This window comes from Macaca mulatta, chromosome 5, assembly GCF_049350105.2.
Source record: "Macaca mulatta isolate MMU2019108-1 chromosome 5, T2T-MMU8v2.0, whole genome shotgun sequence".
NCBI classification, from domain to species: Eukaryota; Metazoa; Chordata; class Mammalia; order Primates; family Cercopithecidae; genus Macaca; species Macaca mulatta.
In genome coordinates this window covers 55,505,224-55,530,322 of record NC_133410.1, presented here as the reverse complement: position 1 = coordinate 55,530,322, position 25,099 = coordinate 55,505,224, and the positions used below count along the sequence as shown (strand labels likewise).

The window sequence follows — 25,099 nt, the reverse complement described above, 5'->3', positions numbered from 1 at the left end:
ATAGTGCCTGGCACATAGTAAGCGTTCTATCAGTGTTTGGTGTTTAATCCTCACAATTTCATGAGGTAGATATAACCATTCTCATTTTCCAGATAGGAAACTGAGAGGGTAAGAAACTCGCTTAAGATCACACAGCTAATAAGGGGCAGAGTTGAGATTCAAGTTTAGATATTCTGGCTCTGGGTCTTAACTACCTAGGAACCACTCTATTGCTCATTATAATGTGGTATTTCCTTATGCACTTCTGCCTGTGTTTTTTTAAATTTTCCTTTTTATTATCCTTTCCCCCTTTCCACCTCTGCACCTTCTTCTGTGTCTTCTGTCAGTCTTTAGATGAACTGGCTACCCCTGTGGGCACTGCCAGGTCTGCAGGCATCCTGACAGTAAATGAAAGGTTTACATTGAGTTTACTTTGATGGTCATACCTATAGAGAGGCCAAGAGGACTTTTTTTTTTCGTAACTAAGTCCGCCAAATCAACAAAAATGTGTGGCTCATAAAACTTTCTTGAGTTATTGTCCTCATTTTGTTCACTGAGCAGGGCAACAGCAAAAATGAGATGATTTGAGGGACTTGACAAATCCACTTGTCTTAGAGAAGAGAGATAGCCCTTGGCAGCTGCTTACGTAAAGCTGTGCAGGGATCCGTCAGTATTGCCAGGGTGAAAAATCTCACCTGGTATTGATGAGTCACAGGTGGCTTTTATGTGGATTCAGGAGAGAACCAGGAAAGAAAGGCCAGGCTGCCATTAGCCTGAGCATATTAATCTTTTTCTGCCAGCATCACTTTCCTGCTCAATTAAGCCAGATGTATTCTCTAAAGGTCGACAGATGTCAAATTTGCACTAATTCAAGGGCCTAAAGGCATTTACCCTTTAAGTCCCCTGGGATGCTGGTTACTGTCAGTGATGGAGGAACGGTGACACTGACCTGAGACTCTACATTATCTGGATTGAGAAGGTAACTTTTGCTGGAGAAGCGGTATACTTAAAAAGAGGAATAGTTAATGTGAGCCTTGAGGCTGTGAGAGGTGGGAATCTGCTTTATCTGTGCACATTTTGAAAAGCATCTGAAAGAAACTTCCAGGCAGGAGGATGGATCATAGCTGACATTAGTCAACCAATGAATCAGTGGATCTACAAGTAATTACTAAACACATGTCATGTGCTTAGCCTGCTGCAAGAGTTTGTGATGCCACTGGTGTTGACCGACAGGCCTTTTAATACACAAAACTGGAGCTTACACTTTTTATAAAATTGTTACCATTCTCCAAGTTTGTATCAAAATGACTTCAGAAATGTTCACAGAAATATTTCTGAAACAACAGTGAACCAACTCACTGATTGGTATCGGAATGTTAATTAAGACGTCGGATGCTGATAATGCTGACTTATTTCCATTTCAGATTAGTGCTATTCAAGATAAAAACTGGCTGATGTGGGTTCAATAATTTATAACCTACCAGCCCATATCTGTAGAAATCTCAAAGTCAAGTGCTTAGAAAAAACCAGCATAGCCTGTTATGAAGTGTGGTATGCCCTGGCTGAAAGATCTTACAGTAACCAGGTTCACCTGTGGTATGTGTATTGTGTTCTACAAATATTAGATATAAAGGGTGGTACAATTCAAAGGAGGAAACCTCCTCATTCTTTTATCTTTTAAGTGTTTATGCCATTATGAAGGACTTTTCTGACTGTAGCTAACATAATAAATCAAAGCATAATAAATCAGAGGTTTCTGTTAGTCATTCCCTCTCTTTCTTTCGTTTCTCTTTCTTCCCTCCTTTTTTCTTTCTCCCTTTTCTTTTTTTTAATCTTCATTTCTCTTTTGCACCCATGCAACCATTTTTTAAAATATTGTTATTTTTATGAGCTTATCTAACTGGGTATTTTTATTTTGAGTGCATGTATATTTAATTTTCTTAAGTGAGATGTTACAAACTGCGTGCTGTTTCCTTCTTTTCTCACTCAGGAGTACATTTTTTAGATGCACTATGTTGTTCTCTCCCCTAGCCCTTCACTTCTCACTGCTGTGTAGTGCTCCCTGGTGTGCCCCCCTCATACTACCCATCCACGATCCCGGTGATGGACTCCCTCCTTTCTCTCCATCTGCATCACTAGACAGCACCAGGGAACAGCCTCAAATGTGTTCCTTTGTAAAGCTCTAGAGGGAGTTTCCTGAGATTTATATCCAGAAGCAGAATGACTGGTTTTTTGACTCTGCATATTCTTCATTTGACCAAGTAGTGCCGGGTTACTTGCCAGAATGGCTGTGCAATCTACATTCCCAAGCATGAGGGTTCACTCATCTCCACATCCTTGTCGCCACTTGGTATTATCAAGATTCTGATTTTTTCTGATCAAGAGTATAAAGAGTCAACCCATTAAATTTGCCTATTTCTGATGATGAATGAGTTTGAGCATATCTTCAACTCCTATTGGTCTTGAAGTTTCCTATTCTATAAATTACTTTTTAAATGTGCTTTTCTCATTGTTCTATTGGCCTTGCCTCCTTTTATGGGGTTCATTTTATGGAGTTTCCTTGTCTGTTATAGATAGTAGCCTTTTTTCAGTTTTAAATATGCAAATTTTCTCACTCTATTGTCTTTTAACTTTGAATATAATGCCTTTGTTAAACAATAATCTTTAATTCATTATTTTTTGCTTTAAAGTTTTTTTTTTGAAATTTTAATAAGACCTCTGCTAAGGTTCAAAAGTAAATTATTCTGTATTTTCTTCTATTAATTCGATGTTTTATCTTAACTTAGGTTGTCTATATATATATATATTTGGATTTAAGTAGGGGGTCCCATTTGATTTTTTTCCATTTCACGATCCAGTTTTCCCAACATTATTTAGTCATTCAGTCTGGCCTTCCTTATTTCTCTTTATTGTATATTAAATTTCCATATATAGAGAGTGTTGTCTGAGCTATAAGATATGGAAATTTCTAACTTTCCATAGTCTAAATTTCTGTTCTTATACCACTATTAAACTATTTTGTTCATTAATTTCTATGGCTTTGTAGTATGTCTTAATATCTGATTGGGAAAATTTCCTTTCTTTCCTTTTCAAAGTTGACTTAGCTATTCATAAACTTTAGAGTACATTTACTGAATTCCTAAGAAAACTCAGCTGGGCCTGGGTGTGATGGCTCACACCTGTAATCCCAGCACTTTGAAAGGCCAAGGCGAGAGGATCTCTTGAGCTCAGGAGTTCGAGACCAGGCTGGGCAACATAGTGAGACCTCATCTCTACCAAAAATTAAAAAAACAATTAGCCAGTTGTGGCAGTGTGTGCGTGTATTCTTAGCTCCTCTGGAGGCTGAGGCAGGAGAATCACTTGAGCCTGGGAGACTGAAGCTTCTGCGAGCCATGATCATGCTGCTGTACTCCAGCTTGGGTAACAGAGTGAGACCCTGTCTCAAAAAAAGAAAGAAAGAAAGAAAACTCAAGTGGAATTTTTATTGATATTGCATTGAAGTTATAGATTAGTTTGGGGAGAAAGTACATCTTCCTAATAGTTTTATTTAGATTTACAAATTTCCCTCTATGCATAACTTTAGGTGTATCTTAAAATGTTTGATATGCAATGCTTTAATTGTTGGTCAATTCTAATTTCTAAATATTGCTGCAATTTTTCCTTTCTGGGGAATTGCATTTAGCTTTCAGATTACTCACTTCTGTTGAGATGTCAGTTCTAGAATTAGAAACCTCAGGAGTTTTTGTGGCATGTGGGAGGGAAGAACACTTTTCAGATTAATTTTCATTTCTTCCAGTCCTGAGTTGAGGGATGATTTTCTTTTTCCTTGATATTAAGACCATTGCCATAGCCCATTCTCTTACTCTACACATTTGCCTGTGGACAGATGCTGAATTCTTCAGGATGCGAGATGGGACATTTGGCCCCATCATTTAGTGTCTTTTTTCTTATGTTCTCAAAATATTTTTCAGGAGGTTAGCAGGGTGTAGATGGATTAAGGGAACAGAGAGAATAAATCTCAGCAGTTCTCTATTTTTGAAACATTGATTCTCTGTAGCAGGAAGGTTTGCTTTGTTTATTTTTAAAGACATTAGCCAACCAGCATAGAAAAGATTGAATCACAGACTTGCCTGTGACTGCACTCTCCCTCACCTCCTTCCACCCTTCATAAGGAGGCCTTTCTCTGCTCTGTTCAAAGCCAGTCTCTCAACTGCACTTTTGCATATGTACCCCCCTTTTCTCCTAGATATTCTTTCACCAATCATTCAAACTCTTCTCTTTTAAAAATCCTTTCCAGGATCTATATTTGCCTTGAATTTTTATAATATAAGAAAGACAAAATAACCTTTTCCCCTTTCAATTATTTGTTTCCCTCTCCCCTTCCGTTCTCAGCCTGGGTCCCTCAAAGGAACAGTTTATAATCATGGCCTTCACTTTCATTTGGTCTAATGACTCCACTGAAATGTGTGGCACAGGACACCCACAGCCTGGTTCCTAAGTGTAGTAAAACTTTTCAGATGTTATTTGTCCTCTCTGCACCTGTCATGACTTTCTTTTGCAAACCTTTTTCCTCCCTTGGTTTCTCAGTCACCATGTTCTTTTTTCTCTTCCTTATCTTTGGATCATTTCTTCTTGGTCAGCTGTACTAGTTTTTTTTTCTTCTTCTTCTTCTTCTTTTCTTAAGTGCTGATGCTACCCAGGTCCTTGCCTACTTCTGTCTTATCCTGCATAGTTTTCCTGAATCATTCAACTAATTTTTAGTTTCAACAATTGCTTGTATATGATGACCCCACACCTCTCCCCCGAGCTCCAGAGCTGTAAGTCACATTGCTCCCTGGATTGTGCATGTTCAAAACTGAGCTCATGGCACTCCCCCCAACCTATTCTCCTTCCCGTACTCTGTGAGTGACATCACTTGTACCCCAAGACAGACCTCTGGAAGCCATGTGAGATGGTTTTTTCTTCACTGCTCTCAAATCTCTCACGACCTCCACAGTTCTAATTCAACCCTTAATCATCTTGCTCCATTCTCATTGCCATGGTCTTCCAGCAGGGCTTCTAACTCTCCTCTTCACCCTCCAAACTGAGGCCAAAATGATCTTTCTTAGACACAAATACAGCCATGTTTCTACTGTGTTTAGAACTGCAGGGGTTCAAACTCATTGCCTTTCCTAGGATGAAAATCGAGACAACAGAGTCAGGCCATAGGTTTCTATAATCTGGCCTTCCCACTTTTCCAGCCAAATGAAACTGCTGTTTTCCTGGGCAGCCTAGTCTCCTCCCAGTTTCTGAGACTCAGCTTACTTCGCGGCCTCAGCCTGGAGTACATTCGCATCAGCCTGACGTGGTCCCACTGCTTCCTAAGACAATGCTCAAGGGTCACACCTCTATGAATGCTTTCTTGACTTTTCTACCTCTTACCCCCACCCTCACATTTTTTTTTTTAAATTTTCATTGTGCCTATATAGATTGATCTGAGTGATATTTTAGCTATTTCCAATATTGTCTATTTCTTTTCCTGTATTAGACTACTAAGCTACTTAAAGTGAAAACTTAGTTGATTTGGTTTTTGTGTTTCTACCACCTGGCATAAGACCTGACACAGACCTTAACAGGTGTTTTAGGGAGTAAACAAATAAGTGAATGAGATCCTGAAAGACTGTGTGAAGTTCAGCAATTTTAACATAATTTTAGTAGCGTGACCTTGCTTAGTAGAATCTTGACTTTCTAAATTCTCTCTCCAAGTAGCGTAGAATAAAGGATAAAATATTTGGTACATATTTATGCTAAAAAATTTATTATTTATCTGAAATTCAAATTTTATGGAGCATCTGGTATTTTTATTTGATAAACCTGGCAACCTCACCTCTAAGGCCATTTTAACTTCGAACCTCGTATTAAGTTGGTTACACTGGTGGGTGTGCCTGAGAGTCTTTGCTATGCTTAGTTCAATGAATAATTCTTCAATTCTCTTTCAACTGTGAAAACAAAAAGCACAGAGTCCAATGAAATGTTGGAATCAAGGAAACAGAATTCTGCTGAGTAGCCAGAAAATGAGATGATGATATTGATACCCATTGTGGATATTGTAAAGAATAGACTTCACTGCTTCTTTTGCTCACTATTGCCTTTCTCTGATGGGTTTTTTTTGCCTCCCCTTAGCTTGTGACCAATCCTGTGAGACTTGTGGGCCTAGTAGCCCCAGGTGTCTTACCTGTACTGAGAAGACAGTGCTGCATGATGGGAAATGCATGTCTGAATGCCCTGGCGGGTACTATGCTGATGCCATTGGCAGGTGCAAAGGTAAGAGATGGGTCACCACCATCATCTTCAAAAAGTATTGAGTACATGTTTGACTATACTTGGTGCTATATGCTGCTCATTTGGGAACTTGAGTGTATGATGGGAAAGCATTACTTTAAAAGGGATAGCTTTTTCATTATGTGTATTTGGTATGAGAGTGGGAGATATGGGTGGATGCTGGGGGACTAGAGTGCTTTCATGAAGGACTTATGTATATTAGTCATCATTAGAGTTCATTTGGTCCTTTTGAAATGCCCAAGACATCTTTAACATACAGTCCTTATTTACTTGTAAACCATCACTCACTTAGGTTGCAGATGTAACAGAATCATTTCTTATATGACATGTGTGATGTAGGTCATATATTGACAACTACAACACACCACAAAAATAAAATTAAAAAGTTAAACCAAATTTGATAGCTAGTAAAGCTAAAGTCTGTATCCATTGAAAACTTGTTTTTGTGTGCTGCTTATACGTTGTTTATTTCAGACTTATACAGCCTAAACTATGAAACATACCCATTTGAGACTTTATAAATTTCAACCTTATATATATACCTGACTTGTGTCTTTCCTCACAGATAACTCTGAGAACTTCTTGTTGCCTGGAACATCTTGATCTGCCCTCCTCTCTGAAACATATGCCCACTTCCTCATGTCTACCTACCATCTTATAGTGCAGGATGTTTAGACCCATCTCAACATCTCTCCTTAGCAGCCTCCCCTTTGCCTGCCAACATCTTTACTCACCCAGTGTTCGCCACCCTTTCCTCTGTGTCCTGCCCCCATGTTCTCATCCCATCTCTACCCACCACCCCCAGCTCCTGACCATGGTCCTGCAGAGCCTTCTTCCCATATCTCACTCCTGACCCCAGCCCTGCTAGAGGCTCAGCCAGGCCATGCCACCAGCACCTGTCCCTTAGAGTCAGAGATGTCCCTGTTAACACCAGGGCCAAAGCAGGGGACATGTATTCCTAACATTGTCATATGTTGTGGTCAGAGTCGTTACTGTAATTGTTACTTAAAATCCTAGAATGTTAAAGCTGGAAGTATCTTAAATGATCATTTTGTCCAACCTTTCACTGTGCTCATACCAAGAAAACTAGGCCAGGAGAGACCCAGGCTTGACTGAGGGCATTGATGAATTGGTGGAGACACTGGTCAAAATGCCAGTGCTTCCAACACTCCAACCCACAGCCTTTCCGCTCTAACCCATTTAGGCAGTGTGAGGTTTAGGTCCAGACGGACCTAGGGCTAAATCTCAGCCCTGCTATGAATAAAGCCTGTAATCATGGGTAAATTTTTTAACTTCAGTCTCCTCATCTATAAAATGTAGTTAGTAATAACTACCTCATAATGTTGTTAGGAAAATTAAAAGTGACAATGTGTAGAAAGTGCTTAATACAAACACTAAATAAAGGGTAGCTAATAAGCAATATGTAGAGCATGGCTAAATGGTGGGTAAAGGGCCATGTGGGCAGTTGTGACAGTGTAACCACCTCCCAACACATTTTCCCCTTGGTTTGGTGTGACATCCAGAGGGACTAAGAGTCCCAGGCTTGCGAAGCCCAGTCAGGAAGTGGGCGCTTTATTCACCCCGTCCCATGGTGTTCTCCCTCTCACTTTCTTCCTCAGTTTGTCATAACTCGTGTGCCAGCTGCTCTGGGCCCACAGCCTCTCACTGTACAGCCTGCAGCCCCCCCAAGGCTCTGCGTCAAGGCCACTGTCTGCCCCACTGTGGAGAGGGCTTCTACTCTGACTACGGGGTCTGCAAAGGTATTGTTGGTGTCACCATCATTCTTGAGAGGCTATCCCACAAGAACATAGATTTACTTCTTTCAATAATATAACTTTCCAGTGTAACTTTTCTTCTAGTGTATCTTTTATGGCTATCCATACATTATAAACATTTTTCATTACAATAGTTTTGCGAAGGGTTGATCTGAAAAAAATTCATTTGAAAATTTGTGAAGACACTCAAAGGGTTATGATTTTTATTTTCTGGCTGTTTTTAGGGGGAATGTTATTTTCTTTCCTGTACATTAAAACAAAATAGAACCCTTGCCTCCTTTCTCTACTCTCCTACCTTTGCTAATGTTTTTCTTAGACTTCATTTTGTTTTTCCCTGAAGAATTTCTTTTTGGTAATGATATTACTGAGCAAACTGAGAGTCACTAGCGATGCCTCCGGGCTGAGTGAAATGGCAAAATCTTAAATAGCTGTTTGCCATAAAGGCTTTGGGCTCCTTGGGAGGGCGATATCATTTAAGCATTTTGAAACTAGAATATTGGGAACAAACACTTTAAGTGAAATCAATGTATATTTATTTGTACATCAGAATTAAGTGAAATCACTGTATATTTATTTGTACATCGGGATCCTTAGAACAGAGTTTGAGAATAGTCACAAGAAGAACAAATTTGAAGTAGGAAAGCTGCAACAACTGTTTTGGAAGAGAAAATTGAGAGAATCTTTTAAAGAACAGGAGAGTTAATTGTATTCAAATATGGGCACCAGATAGTTTGACTACCTTATTTGGCTTTGCTTTTCACCAGTAGCCAGGGTAAGCAAAACACGGTGATGGATCATTGCTGCTCAAAGGGGCCTCTTTCTTGTCTAGAAGAGCAGCCTTAACCCAGATAAATTCTGAGAGGAATTTGTTGCCTGGACCCCTATGTAGTGGGTGATGCATGACTCATAGATAATAACACAACCACTATTTTTGCAAAAGATACAGTAATGGCTTCCATATGAATGGTTCTAAAAAGCTACAATAAAAACCAAGGGTGTAATGTTAAATCGTCATTTAGTGAGTGTGTTTCTCTGGAGAACCAAGCCAATATTGTCCAGTTTTCTGGTTTTGTTTGTTTGTTGTTGTTGTCTAGCCCAACAGCCCTTATGGGACCTGGGAGATGTGACTGGTTAACACCACCCCTCATTGTTCCTTTCACAAACATTATTATCACTCTGTGCTTTATATAGAACATTAGAAAAATAATACGCTGAAACGCTGCGTTTGGTGAACTTTTCTAAGTGGGTTTGATTTAATGAAAGATTTGCAACATACGTTTGATCCTTGTATTATTTTCTGCCTTTTATTTCCATTTGCAGCCTGTCACTTCTCCTGCCTGGCTTGTATGGGTCCTGCGCCCTCTCACTGTACTGGGTGTAAGAAGCCAGAGGAAGGACTGCAAGTGGAGCAGCTGTCTGGGGTGGGCATCCCCTCTGGCGAGTGTCTAGCCCAGTGTAGAGCCCATTTTTACTTGGAGAGCACTGGCATATGTGAAGGTAAGCATGATTTGAGAAAGTGTTAGGTAGCCTCTGGGCTTACCTCTTGAGAGATCCTGTAAGGTGGGACCAAAGCCAAGAAGAAGATCTATGTTTCATGTTAGAATGGTTCCAAGATGCTTGTGAATAAAGCAGGAGACCAACGTGCAAAAGAGTAGCCCCAACCAATAGCCTCCCTCCTTTTGTGAACCATAGATGATCTTAAAGAGCTAATCCCTTCGACTCTACCTTTTCCAAAGCTCCATTCGCGGAAGTCTCAGACAGAAATTCTTTCAGGGACCACTATGTGTAGTTACAAAAGACTCAGAGCTCATCGTAGAACTTCATTTATTATTTCTTCTAATTTGCTACTCTGAATATGAATTGGTCCCTTCAGGGCAAAATCTGGACTTCTGTCAAAATTTAGAAGTGATTTCTGCTGTTTGCCTTGACATAGCATCTATAGAGAATTGATGACATCCTGAATAATTTGACTCAATAGCCAGGCCATCTATGAGGAGATGAAAGGGAAGGGTATAGTTTCCTTTCTGTTCCCACAAGTAGCTGCCTTGCTGTTGGGTGAATAGTTTGACTCTAAAGCTACCTAAAAAAAATCATTAATTTATATTTTTCATTGTAAACATATGTTCATTAAAAATTTTATAATCTACATACTACCTAAACCCAATTGCCTTTTCCATTTTGTTATGACATCTGAGTCTTTTTTCATATTCATAGCTTTGCGTGTTTATCTTTGTAATGTAACAATAATAAGCATGCTGCAAATTCAGTTTTGTATCCTACAAGTCTGCTCACTGAAGTGGCCTCCATTTCAATATACCCTTACAGGGAAATGTGGGTTTCAAGACTAGGTTAAAAATTTTCAGACAAAAGGTGTCATATGGCACAGTTGGAAGGATGCAGAATTAAAATGCAGAGACCCAGGACCAGACACTTAACCTCTCTGAGTGTTTGTATTCACAGCGTTAGAATAGGCTGACTTGTAGCCTTTTTGCTAGGCTCAAAGACGGTGAGGAGTGTCGAAGTTGCTGGTAAATTGTGAAGCCCTCCTGCTCCGTAGGTCCGAACCTCCCTCCATATACTCAGGTGTCCTGGAACATCATGGGGAATCCCCTGTTCCCTGGGAGGCTCCAGACTCCAGGGGATTTTCATGGTGCCCAGAAATTGAGGGGAAGGTCGCCACTCTCCAGACATCCTGGTTTCTACCATGTATGCATTGCCCAACCTCTCTGTGGCCATTTAAACTCCTGTGGCTGTTTTTATAACCACTTGTGGAATATGGGCATCTTTGTTGCTGCCGAGTCGCAGTGCCATCCCAAGGCACACGCCACACAGCCTTCTCCTGTGGTCTGGTTACTTCCAGGTGCCAAAGTGGAGGGTGATGTGGCTTTTTCCTTAGGGACCCCACAGACTCCGGTGGGAGGGGAGGTGCTGGGGAGCAAGGGGCGGAAAAAAGCATTTTTCTCCTCTGTTTAATTGCTTCTCCGTTCCCTTCAGTGGGTTTAGGTTTGCCAGACAAGCTTCCTCCAGCCACTTCTGCTTTCTGGCAAAGCCCATATCCCCTAAAGAAGATAATGATAGTGCCTAGCCCTGCTTGATATGAGGAAAGTACAAGGATAAAACAGAAACAGAAAGCATAACTTCTCTCTCCCTCCCAATCTCCCGCATTGTTGCAGAAGTGATCTGTGATTTGATGGAATCTGTGAAACTAGTCTGCATAACTTTACACAACCTTGAACTGTGCACCCCGAGGTTTTTAGTGGAAACCACAGAGGAATTAGACCTCCAGGAACACCAGTCTTTCCAAGAATTCAGAGAGATGCTAAGTGAGACCCCTGGCTTTTGTGGCACACAGGTTGAAAGCAGAGAAGCTAGAAAAGCCCACAGGAAATTCCTCACTGTAGCCTAATGATTCTGGTTTTCTCTTTGGTGCGGTGCTCCCGTGAAAAATCAAAGTGACATCTTCCTAGACCACTCAGTGCAGTTAGGTCCTTCTTACAATTTTGAGCACCACATTAAACATTCAAAAATGGGGAAGTTGGAGTGAGTTCAGAAATAGTTAGAATTGTAAATAATTAAAAATTAGAGTGACCAGGGTTTTTTAGCCCAGAAAATAATATGACCATTTATTCAATACCCACCATGAGTCAGGCACTGTGAGAAGTACCTTACTGGTGTTGCTCCCTTAGTCTCAATGCCAACCTTATGGGATCAGTAGGACAACTATTGTGTAGGAGCGGAAACTGAGGCTTGAGGAAGTTGAGGTTGTGATGTGCTCAAAGTCATGTAGCCAGCACAGAGTAGAATCCAGTGGGAACCGAAATCTGGTATCCAGTATCCGTGCTATAAACCGTCACGCTACTGTATTCCAGTGGCTAAAGAGTTCATATGACCAACTGTTCAAGGTGGTACAGCTCCTAGTCTCCTTTCCATACAGGGAGAGAAGCACAGCATACGAATGCTTCAGGATTAGAACATCTTACATTTAAGAAAACATCCTTGACAAAGGGAAGGTTTCTGGGAAGCCCTTTATACAGGCACCTTTAAAAAGATTAGAATCTGACTGGGCGCGGTGGCTCACACCTGTAATCCCAGCATTTTGGGAGGCCAAGGCAGGTGGGTCACCTTGAACTCTGGAGTTCAAGACCAGCGTGGCCAACATGGTGAAACCCCATCTCTACTAAAAATAAAAAAAATTAGCCGGGCGTGGTGGCATGTGCCTGTAATCCCAGCTACTCGGGAGGCTGAGGCAGGAGAATTGCTTGAACCCAGGGGGCAGAGATTGCAGTGAGCCGAGATCACGCCATTGCGTTCCAGCCTGGGCAACAAGAACAAAAGTTTGTCTGAAAAAAAAAAAAAAAAGGTTAGAATCTAATTCTGCTGGAATGGTTTAATTGTGGTCCCATGTGAAAGGACTGAATTGACCTCTTGAGTCCCTTGTAGCCCTGTGACTTTATGCTCATTAACATAATAGTATTAAGTATCCTACATAGAGCTGTCTACTCACGTTTATTAGCAAATCCCTGTGCAATCTCCACTAGGTAGGTTGTTGTACTCAATTTACAAGTGATGAGAATGTGGCAGAAAGAGGTTAATTGAGTTGCCTAAGATTCCATTGGGAAGCTGAGCACAACTACCAATTGTTTCCATCCTTACCTGAGTGCTACGTGTGCTGATTGATGTATTTCCTGTCACTCATCCCGTATCTCTGGAAACCTTTCTGCCTTCCCATAATCTGTTCCATTTTCAATTCTGCTGAAGTGTTGTCTATGAATCAGGCCTGGGAGTTCTATGAGATTGCATTGGGCTCTTCTTCCCACATCTTCCCAGAAATATCCTTACCTCTCTACAGAATATTAAAAAGGTTCGATGGGCATGTGTATACGTGTGTGTATGAGTGTGTGCACACATACGCACTACTGAGGGTTTCTTTTACAGCACCTTTAGTTTCAAGTGCTTCTGTAAGGAAGAGAAAACTGTTTTCCGGAACCCTCCTTCTTCCTTTGAAACTACAGCACAGAGTGATTAGAATATTACTGCAGCTAATTAAAGGGAGAGATAGATTCGTTATAGGAAGAAGCAATTTACTTAGACACTGAAGTGGTGTCAGAAGTTATCATAAAAGTTTTTACTTTGAGCCACACAACAAGCCCTAGTGCAGGATGAAGAAACAACACTACAGATATTTGACTAAAATCTGAGTCTGCAATGAGAGGACAAAAAAAAATTTAAAATTAACAGTGATCAAAAAGAACACTACTTATTGGAAGCTGGAGGACAGTCTGTCTTTATTCATTCCTCCTGCAAATGTTCGTTGAGTGTCTCCTGGGTGCCAGGCATTTCTAGGCACTGCGAATATACTATCAAATGGGTCAAATGAAAATTCCTTTTCTCATGGAACTTGTATTTTAGTGAGAGAAACAGATAATAAATAAATAATGAATGAATGAATAACAGTAGCAGCAACAAAACCCATGGATGCTCGTCTGTGCCCAGAAGCCCCCAGCAAGGTAATGGAGGGGAGAGGAATGGGCTGATGTGACTAGAAAGCAGAAGAGCTCTGGGAATATGGGGATGGCCACTTCTATGTATTTGTCCTGTGCTTTGGCTCATCAAAAAAAATGAACTGGGTGCTTCAGAAGGCAGAACTTTGACTTCATATTTCTTTTTCACAAGGCCTCTATGTTTCCAATGTGTGGCTAGAATTGCTGGCACAAAAGAGAGTTTGTTGCTAATTGTAAAAGATTGGAGACATTTTCAATAATCAATCCAAATTGTGCACATTTATTAACTATTACTACTGAGTATTAGCTAAAAGAAGAATTGTAGTAATTGTAGTAATTTCATCAAGTCGATCTCATGAGTTTAGCTGAATGTTCGCTAACACTGACAGATTCAAGTGACTTCATTAAAAAGCAAACCCAAACCCAAGAAATACACATCAGCCCCTTGCAAAAAAAAAAAAAAACTTAACAAATTACAACAAATTAATAAAAACCTGTGTCATCCAAAACAACATCAGAAAAACATTTTTTTACTTTTTTATCAGTCTTCCTTCACTGATTCCCATGCCTCTGTGAGTGTGAATCTAGATGAGGGCAGGGGGAGGTGTTGCTCTGCTGCACAACCCCAGGGGTGCTATTCTCATAGCTACCTTTGTGCCTGGCTCCTCCTGGAGTCGCTAGTGACAACCGGTGTGGCAGTACATGGCAGCCCAGGGATGGACAGACAGAGCAAAGGATCTAGAGCTCTATGTCTCTTGGAGGCCTCTGCTACTGATGTTCCTTGGATCTGTTTAAATTGCTCAGCTCAGCCTCTGATTCTCCTTCCACTTTGTTTGAAGGATTTCTTTTTTCTTTTAAAAGGTTTAATTATTTTTGAAGACTTAGCTTTTATTTGAGGTCTCTCTAGAACAGAATTTCTCATAGGACTCTCCTGGGAATCTTGTTAAAATGTAGATTGAGATTCAGTAGGGTGGGAGTGAGATCTGAGTTGCTGCGTTTATAACATGCACCTGGGTGAGGCTGTTGCTGCTGATCCCTGGACCACAGTTTGGAGAAGCAAAGCTTCTAATCAAAGAAGCAGCAGCTTATCACTTCAGCACTGGTATGCTTCTTTCTCTCTTCAACAGTTAGTAAGACATCCCCATTTTTGTTTTTTCTCATTCCATGTATTATACATATTATAGAAACTTTAAAAAATACAGGTAAGGGGAAAAAAAGAGAAAAAGAATACCTATTACTATATTTGGTTTAGCAAATAAAAATTCAGGCTTTAGCAAGTTTTAAAAAATGAATAATTTTTATAGTATAAGCATATCTCTAATATTGCATAAGATATTCTAAAATAGGCCGGGCGCGGTGGCTCACGCCTGTAATCCCAGCACTTTGGGAGGCCGAGATGGGCGGATCACGAGGTCAGGAGATCGAGACCATCCTGACTAACACGGTGAAACCCCGACTCTACTAAAAATACAAAAATTAGCCGGGCGCGGTGGCGGGTGCCTGTAGTCCCAGCCACATGGGAGGCTGAGGCAGGAGAATGGCGGGAACCTGGGAGGCGGAGCTTGCAGTGAGCGGAGATCGCGCCACCGCACTCCAGCCTGGGCGACAGGAGAGACTCCGTCTCAGAAAAAAAAAAAAGATATTCTAAAATATGATTTATCATTTATCTGAAATTCATATTTAATCGAGTGTCTTGTGTTTATCTGTCAACACTACCTATAACCCTTTCATTTTGAGATTACTACTTTTAATCTTATGGCATAAATTCGGACAGTTGTTTATATAACACACACACACAAACACACATACATGTGGGTATATATCCCTTTATAGTTTAGAAAGTCCTCACAACCAATAATTTTGTTGAAAATCTTGAAAGTTTGCATGTATCTACTCCTGCTTTATAGATGAAAAAAGTGATGCTTAGGAGGAACCAAATAAAGAATGATTTAGCAATGAGGGATCCTGGGTTCTAATACAGGACATAGTTGCCCAGAACGTGTTTACTTACTTTCTTTTTATTAAGCTCAGATTCCTTTTTTTTTTTTTTTTTTTTGGCATGTCACACTAGAGCTTTACAATTTAATTTCAGGCCAGGCCATCCAATTAATAATGAGCTCAGTCGCCATTACACAATTTGGCAGTGGTGACTGGGACTGAATATGAACATAGTCAGGTCGATTAGATTAGCCATGTAATTGCCCCAATTCCGTGGCAAATTAATAATGGAGTCTTTCAATTTCCACACAGTTCAGCGTGAGGATTAAAGATGATATAATTTTGAAGAAATTACAAGCTTTTACTTTAAAAATGAACTCTGTACAACAATAACGGGTTTTACTTACACATTGTCTAATTTGTTATCTCAGAAGAAACATGGTGTTTTAAAAAAGAATGCAGAGGTAATAAACATCCCAACAGTCCCATCCCTGCCTTTTCATTGTACTTAGATTGCTGATGGAGCTTTGGTCAGGGATTTATCAGGGGAATTTCAGCAACTAAATGTTTCTAGCCTCCTAGGGCTGGGTCTTACTGCACAGAGCAAAATGGCACAAAATTGCTAAAGGTTTAGTATCAGATTTTTAAAAAAATAATTCACCAGTTACTTTGGTCAATTAATTAACTTGGTTTAGGTGAATGGGAAGAAATAAAGCATGCTCTGTGTATTTTGATCATTTAGTTGTTGCTACGACTCACCAAAGGCCTCAAGGCAAAGAGTTTTAATTAAAGAAATACGTGGGCAGGAGTCTGCCTGCACAGCTTAAGAGTATGTTACCGTTTATGAAGTTGGAATTCTCTTCCATTAATTGGATTAAGCATATGGAATCTATATTAAGCAATGCCTTTTAACGTAGTCCCTAGAGTGCTGACATGCGCTATACAAATAGGTGCCTTCTGGTAACGTTCGGCCTTCTTCACTTTCCCCTTCTTGCTTTTATAGCATGGGTGTGCCAGGCTTTGGGGAGAGAAAGATGAAAAAGCTACAGACCATGCCTGAAGGAAAGCATGATCATGCTCAAGTAGGAGAGACTGACATCTAAGCAAGTAATTAAAACAGCATGACACATGCTGTAATAGCAGCAGTCACAAGGGACTGAAATAGCACAAAGTAGATGGGCTCTGTCTAGGAGAGAAGGTAGTGAGGAAAGATTTGTAGAGGGAAAACTTTCCATGATTAAGCCTTTGAAGGATTAATGGGAGTTCACCAGGTAAAGAAGGTAAGAAAGGGCATTCTAGGCCAAGAAAACAGTAAGTGCAAAGGCATATTTGGAGAAGTACAATGTGTTTGGTGTTCTTGTAGTATAGAGTCCAGAGAGGAGAATTGTGCAGAATGACGCTGAGATGCAGGGTGTGTGTGGGACGTTACATGAAGTCCTTATGTGCTGTGCTAAGGAGTTTAGAGTTCACATTGTTGGTATGGGTAAACTATTAAAAGATTTTAAGTAGGGAAATAATTTGGTCAATTCACATTTTATGAAGATCTATCCAGTGGATGTGTGGCGAGTAAATAGGCAGAAGCAGTGTAGGGCCGGTTAGGAAGCTGCTGCACTAACCCAGGTCATGAATGATGTTGAAGGTCCATATTAAGGGGCGGAGGGAAGGTGGGATAGATTTGATAGAGATTTAGGAAGTAAAATCAACAGAGCTTGAATGGGTTGTGGCGATAGAAAAGTAAAAGTGTAGGATAACTCCAAGGTTTCAGCATGAGTAACTTGGTGAATGGTGGAGCTACCAAGTGAGATAGGGAATACAAAAGAAATAGCAGGTAGGGGAGTAGGATGTGGGGTTGGGGATGGATAGTGAGTAAAGTTTTGGACCGATGTCCACAATTTACATTAAGTGGATATGGGATGAGCTTAGAAGTAGATGCAGAGTAGTATTTTGGAAGTGAGGAATATAAGATACTTTTGAAACACCAAAAGATATCTCCTAGGTAGTAGGTTTATGTGATCAGAGTTCAGGATAAAGGTCAAAGCTGTACACATAAATTTAGGACTCACTAGCATGGAGGTCATCATTAAATCTATGGAAAAGTTTGCCCAAGAGTAAGAAAAGGAAGGGTAAAGGGTGGAATTGGGAGAAACTTCAATATTTATGAGGTGGTTAGAGAAAGAGGCTGAAAGAAATTTTCAAAGACAGAAGAACTAGATAATATGATGCCAATGCTTCCATCCATCTATCCACCCCAGCACACACACCTACCTGGCCACCCATTTAGTCATCAGAAATACATTTATTGAGAATTTATGACATGACAGGGACAAGGGACTGTGATAGGCACTGCAGGGATCATAGAGATGAAAAAGACATGATTTTTACTCTTAAAGAGTTTCTAATCTAGTCAGAATAAGAGATTGGGGATGTTAAATCGTGTTCATTTAAAAAAGAAAACAAAAAAAGACTGAGCACAGTGGCTGACACCTACAATCCTAGTGGTTTGGGAAGCTGAGGTAGGAGGATTGCTGGAGGTCTGAAGTTTGAGGCTTCAGAAAACTATGATCATGCTGCTGAACTCCAGCCTGGGTGACAGAGCAAAACTCTTTCACCAAGAAAAAACGACAAACAAAAAGTAATGAGAAGAAGGAAACGGAGGGTGAGGGTAAGGGGGAGATCAATTTTGATTAAGTTTACTTATTTCAGTTTTTAGGCCTTATCACAGTACTCCCATTGTGAGTCTAGAGGATTTTGATATCTACATCATATTTTGAGAGAAGCACCCCTCAAAATTTGTCTTTGACATGAAAAGCCAGGAAAGTTTGTATGATATGAAAGTAGGGACACGTTATCACTTTTTTTGTATCATTAAAAAAGAAAAACAGTAGTATCGGTTGTTTGAAATATACATGGAAAATAGAATGAATAAAAAATGATATGTTTAATTATTTTAGGTACAGTGTTTGCTGAGGTCAGGTTGACTGGACTTTATAGTCACCTAAGGACACTTTTTAGTGCGTAAGCAGCTCACTTATGCTTTTTCAGAAATATACGTACTTAGCCATTAACTGGAAAGCCAGTCTCTAAAAATGTAGTATTACACGGAGGAATTATTCATAGAACTTCTTTCAGATATCTCCCATATATGCTCTGTAATGGGTTCAGTCTTCCTTGAAGGATGTTAGACTTCAGACAGAACTCCTGCTATGAAATCAGCTTCCATAGAATGATTAAGCCTCATATAAGTCACTGAAATAGTGTCGATATTTCCAAAACCAGCACGGAATTGAAGTTTCATGACTCTTTTTTTTAAAGGATGCAGATGTTAATGTCTGTACTTGCAGAAACAGAGCATTATAGAGAAAAAAAATACTTTAAGAGGATCATCATCCAGTATATTCCAGCATATTCCTTTCCCTCTGTACCCACAGCAACTAACTAGTTCATTATCTAGTTAGTTCTTAAACGTTTCCAATGAAGTCTTCTGAAGACTGTCGTGGCAACGTTCATGGGAGCTTATTTCTAAAATCTAGTGGATGCACAGGGACTTTCTTCTGGACTTCTTGGCCTACCAGCCTTTCAACTTGTTTGTCCTCTTTACCTTCCCATTGTATATAATCGAAAAATAACCTTTATGCACATTAAGACTATTTCATTCATTTTGTGACCAAGTGAAATGAAATGTTTGTACTCATAATGCATTAATTAATCTTTCTCCAATTTTCAATTCCACAGCTATACACTTTGATTTCCTATTGATTAAAGACGTATAACAGGAAGAACTAGGGATTTTAGCAATCTTGTAAAGTCTGATATAAACCTAATGATATCATCAGACATATATTTAGGTGTGCAAAAATGTGTTGCTTCAAGATGCTTCCCCCATATTATCCTACAAAGCTTTGTGTTAACAATATTATTTAGCTGTGTTTTAAAGTATTGCCACCTCACTTTCCTTTACATACTGTTTCACTTTGTGTTAAACATGTCTTAAATAAGGCACTAATGTATATCCTTCTTTTGTAATAATATTTTCTTAAACATCAGTTTATTCATTATTTTAAGAGGAGTCTGAAAATACTTGGGAAAAAATTCCTAGCTGTGACTTATGCTAATAGGGTTGTTTTATAATCTTAAAAAATAAAATTGAATTTGAGAAAAAGAACATTAATTAAAAATATGGATCTCTAGATTCTGTTTATCATATAGTAAAAAATACTCTTGAATAAAACTCTGTAGTATATCCAGGGACGGTGATCAAAATATTTATTAACCAGTAAGGCATGAGCACTGCCCAGTGAGAATGGCATTGACCTGAGTTCAGGAGCAGAGTCCTGGGAGTCTCCTGGTATGGGTATTAGCCTGTAGGTGCCAGGCTATGAGTGGGGGAGGGTGCTAGGGGTGGGGTCAAGGCTGCAGCAGAGCACTGGAAGGCTTAGGGCAACAGCCATATACTAACCTCCATGGAAGTAGTTCAATACTTTAACCACCAGTACTGATGAACCAGGATGTCCTAGCTGAACATTAGCTCCATATATATATATTAAAGATTCTATGTTACATTTTATTAGGGGTTGGTGGCAATGGAGATCTCAGTGGTGTAAAATCACTTCTGGTCCTTCCAAGCTGAGGCACAGTGAATGTACTCAGAGGGTGTCTCTGTAGTCTGGTGGATCTTGTCCATTGGGCAGAAGATGGCCTGAAATGCATGGGGTTATCTGCATGAAGAACCAGGTCTTTGTCTTACTCATCATTGTATCCCCAGTACTTGAAGTTACTTGAGGCTCAGTGACAAATGAATGATTGGAGATAAATGGCTGGTTGTTTTAACACGTAGTTTTTATTATTCCGGTGTGGTGAGGCCAGAAGATCAGGAGACTGTTGCCATTGAAAAGTTTGTTACTCACAGCTCCAAAGAGGAAGGGGCACTCCATGGCATAAAGAGCCACAAGGGGGAGCACCAGGGTCAGTCAGGAGGCAGAGGTGATGGGGGAAACATGGGCAAGAGACTTTAGCGCCAGTAGAAAGGGATGGGTGAGGTAGGGTAAGCAGGCTTAGGATTGGCTAGTTGGGATAATTACAGTAGTCTGTGAGGTATAGAGACTGTCTCTAGTTGTCTAGTACCTGACCCCAAGGCAGGAGAATAGTAGCCTGGAGTGTAAGAGTATGATAAGGGAGGTGGTGGGAGTGTGAGTTTTGGATTAGTTAGTTTGCATAGGAAAGACATGCTCCCAAGGAAATCATTTATTATCTCCAGGAATATAGCCCCGGGAGGGTCAGTCTCTCCAAAATCTGCTTGGTTTCAGATGTCAAAGAATCAAAAATATAGATAATAAAAAGGCATGATTAAGACAATGGCTACTCTTGAGAAGTCATGCAACTATCCCTTTTATCATTAAAGGTCCAGTGAAAGCAAGCAGAAATGTTTTCTTTCTGTTTGCCTTTACTCTCTTTTCACCTGTGGGTAGTTCTAACGTAGCACTTAAGGTTAATGCTTATAGCCAAGATTTATTAAGCCCTTACTGTGTGTCCAGTACTATCCTAAGAATTCATATTCATCAGCCCAATTAGTGTCCACAACATCCCATGCAATAAGTTCTGTTTGGATCCTTGTTTTATAAATGAGGAAGCAGGAGCCTTGAGAAATGAGTTAGTCGAATTCACATAGAGCTATGATGTGATGCTCTTATTCTCTGTGCTACACTCTGTCTTTCATTCATTCTATTTCAGTAGCTTGCTTGGGTGTCTGTTGTAGCAACTAGTTTGAGCAGCTCAACATGTTGGGCAGTTCTCATCTGTGTATGCCCAGTCTCCATCTCAGAGTAGGCACTTTATAAACCTATGTGAAATCAATAAGTGAAGCTCTCACCAGCTTTTCTCTTTGATTTGAGCAACCCGATAAGCAGCAGAATATCTAGTGATAGAGAGCTGTCCCAAGGGAGGGAGAACTGCTTTCCGGCTTCCTGTTTTTTATTTCACATTCTCTGAGAATGGGAACTTAGGAAGAAAGAAATGTATGATTCTGCAAATGGTTATTTCTGTTTTGAGGCACTTGTGCTTTACTTAATCTGGGTTCCACAAATGCTTGCTTTCCAGGAGACTGCCTTTAGAGAGAAGTGTGTGAGATATGCGGCCTGTCCCTGGGAAAACCAAGTGAATGTACAGAACATACTCTGACCCAGGAATGTTAACGGGAGAGATAGAGTTACCATCTGTGTCTTGTGGGGCTTTCCTGATTGTCTCCTTTGCTTTATCTTTCCCCCAGCTTGCCACCAGTCCTGTTTCAGATGTGCAGGGAAAAGCCCACGTAACTGCACAGACTGTGGGCCTTCCCATGTGCTGTTGGATGGGCGGTGCCTCTCCCAGTGCCCAGATGGCTACTTTCACCAGGAAGGTAGTTGCACAGGTGAGTGAATTAGTAACATGCTGGGGCACATTGCCTATGCCCTTGTTTTGTCTTCAGAGCGTAGCCAGACACTGTAATTAGGAACCTTGTCATACCAGGGACTAAGATTCTGCTGTAAATCCTTGTCTTGAACTTGCAGGTTCAAAGTATAGAGGGAGGGGAACAAGTAAAATTTAGTTCTTCCAATAAGGAAGCATGAAAATAAAACATTAGAATCGGCTTTACCATAGAGACTATAATATTTGAATAAACTCTGAACTTGGTCTTCTCTTGCCTGGAAGACAATGATCTGAATAAATAACTCCTGTCATGGACTAAATAATGACCTTTATTTTCTAAAAGAACCAGAACTTAGTTCAGCATAAGTCTTTGTTGCTATGGCTTAAAAAGAGAGAGAGAGAGAGAGAGATAGGGATAGGGTTCTACTGTTGCCCAAGCTGGAGTGCAGTGGTGTGATCACAGCTCACTGCAACCTCACCTCAGCTTCCTGGGCTCAAGCAATCCTCCTCATTGTTGACCACCTGGGTTGGTCAACAATCTCTTACTCAATGAGGCCTCTTCTCGTGGCTAATTGTACTTCCTCACAGCATGGCAATCTCAGCTAGTCCATCTTCTTATGTGTCAGCTGTCTTCTCCTGGAATGAGTATTTCAAGAGACCTAAGCAGAAACTACAATCCTACTCAGCCTTATGAGTAGCTGAAACCATTAGTATGTGCCACCATGCTTGGCTAATTTTTTAATTCTTATTTGTAGGAAAAAGTGTTGCCCAGGCTAGACATGAACTCCTGGGCTCAAGTGATCCTCCCACCTTGGCCTCTCAAAATGCTGAGATTACAGATGTGAGCTACTGTACCCAGCCTGTGGCTTTTTAAGAAAGTTTTAAAGTTTATGTTTCTGATTATTAAAAAAATATGTACTCATTGTAGAGGGATTGAAAGTTCAGACTAGGAAAAATAAATGGGGGTTTGGGGATAAAGACAACTGATTATGCCATATCTTAGAAGCAATAAGTTTTACCCTGGTGATAGATTCCTTTTTGACCTACTTTTTATGCATGCTGTTACATAATTGAGAATAAATTAGAGCTATACTTTTTTATATTTTTTTCAAAATATAAAGTCATAAGCAATTTTCTATGTGATAAAAAGTTATATGTACAGATACGTATGTGTATATTTATTGTTTTCATGGCTGCATACTATTCTATTTCTTTTTCTTTTTTTTTAAGAGATGGATTCTCACTCTGTCATCCAGGATGGAGTGAAGTGGCATGATCATAGCTCACTGCAGCCTTGAACTCCTGGGCGCTAGTGATCCTCCTACCTTAGCCTCTCAAGTAGCTGGAACTGTAGACATACATCACCATGCCCAACTAATTTTTTCTTAACTTTTTGTAGAGACAGGGTCTCACTTTGTTCCCAGACTTGTCCTGAACTCCTGGCCTCAAGAAATCCTCCCTCTTTAGCATCCCAAAGTCCTGGGATTACAGGTGTTAGTCACTGCATCTGACTCCATTTCCTTTCACATAAGAAATGAAATTTGGCAACTGGGACACTTGAGGACACTAGGAAGATCTTTTACTTTCTCCCTCTTAATGAGGTACTGTTCTGGTTATCAATTGTTGCCTAATAAACCACCCCAAATTTGTGGCATTAGACAACAATTGTTATATTTCCCAGTTCTGAGGATTGCCGGGCAGCTCTTTCTTCAGATCCTGCAGGTGGGCTCTTCATTGACATGTCTGTCACCTGGGTTGGTCAACAATCTCTTACTCAATGAGGTCTCTTCTCGTGGCTAATTGTACTTCCTCACAGCATGGCAATCTCAGCTAGTCCATCTTCTTATGTGTCAGCTGTCTTCTCCTGGAATGAGTATTTCAAGAGACCTAAGCAGAAACTACAAGCTGCCTATCACCTAACCTCACTGTCACTTCTGCTATATTCTGTTGGTCAAAGCAAGATAACCCATATTTGAGTGGGTGAAGGAATAGAATACACCTCTCAGTGGAGGAATGGCTTATGCACAAAATTAGGGATGGATCTGATGATCTTCATCATGGAGACAAGCTACCTTGGTGCTAATGTACTTGTATGGAATCAAGCATTTGGCACAGGTAACTGTGCACTTACCAGCCCCACTTTCCCGGGCTACAGCAGAATAGAGCAAAAGGAGATGGAGGTATTTGCTTCTTACTTTAACATGTCAGTCCAGTGTGTTTTTTAAGATCACCTTTATGTTTCAGTGACAGAGATTCTGAAAATTACTAGTTGGGATTAGTACAGAATTTTGTTGGGATTGACGGAATACTAAAATTTAAGGACTTTATTGTAGCGCTGTGTGTTGTTGCTTTTTTTTTTTTGTATATACAGGAAAAAAAAACATTCTATCATTATTTTATTTCTAAAAAATAGACTGTTGGGGCCAGCTGATAGGAAAAAGCTCACTGATATGAAATTATATTGCAAGTATTTCTGGAGTCAGTAAATATAATGAACTTATGACATGTTTTTAAAGTAAATTAATATTTGTTACATTAATCTAGCCTTAAACTTCAAAGAAGCGATTTAGAATGAACACAAATTTAGCTGATGATTGAAGATCAATATTACATTTGTTCTGGAATTTTTTGCCATTTTCTAAGTGTCTTTTTAATCTCTGCAGTCCCCTGGTGAGTTGCTTTACTTTAAATACTCTGTCAAGCTCAGTGGGGGAATGTTCCTGGTTTCTTTGTCATTAGGATTGCCCTTGAGAGCTGTTTCTATCCTTAGGTGCTTTCATCCTAGCCCAGCTGGTTTCTGTATGTATAAAATTGTTTAGAGGAGGAAAGTCTGGGTAGCTCTAGCTCTTCTCAGTCCATGCCTCTGTCTGCTGGAAGCCAGCAGATGGATGGTACCATGAGCAGCAGGGCACCCAGGTCACTGGAAATATTCTGATAGGGAGGAAAAACTGGGTGTTGGAAATCATCCAGAGAATGCTATATCTTTTGGACAGGCGCTTTCAACATTGAGAGCCTCAGGAATGTAGAAGGAGCGAGAGTGCTATCTTTCTAATCAGCAGTTCATTTTCTTGCTTGCTTTTTTTTTTTTTTTTCTTAAATAACTCCTAATCTTCTCTTGGCCTCTTGCCAGAATCGAGAGGCAGTTGACTTTACTCGAAATCTGTGCCTTTGCTTCCCACCAGC

At 40.2% G+C, this 25,099-nt stretch overlaps 1 protein-coding gene across 1 annotated transcript in view; it reads left to right on the top strand.

Moving 5' to 3' along the window:
* The window catches only part of FRAS1 (Fraser extracellular matrix complex subunit 1), a 449,198-nt gene that overhangs the window by 217,568 nt on the left and 206,531 nt on the right, over positions 1–25,099 (top strand). The window contains exons 16-19 of the mRNA XM_015138463.3: positions 6,142–6,282; positions 7,920–8,060; positions 9,396–9,572; positions 21,777–21,917. Of these exons, the coding sequence (XP_014993949.3) occupies positions 6,142–6,282; positions 7,920–8,060; positions 9,396–9,572; positions 21,777–21,917 (600 nt within the window). The remainder of the gene's footprint in view (positions 1–6,141; positions 6,283–7,919; positions 8,061–9,395; positions 9,573–21,776; positions 21,918–25,099) is intronic.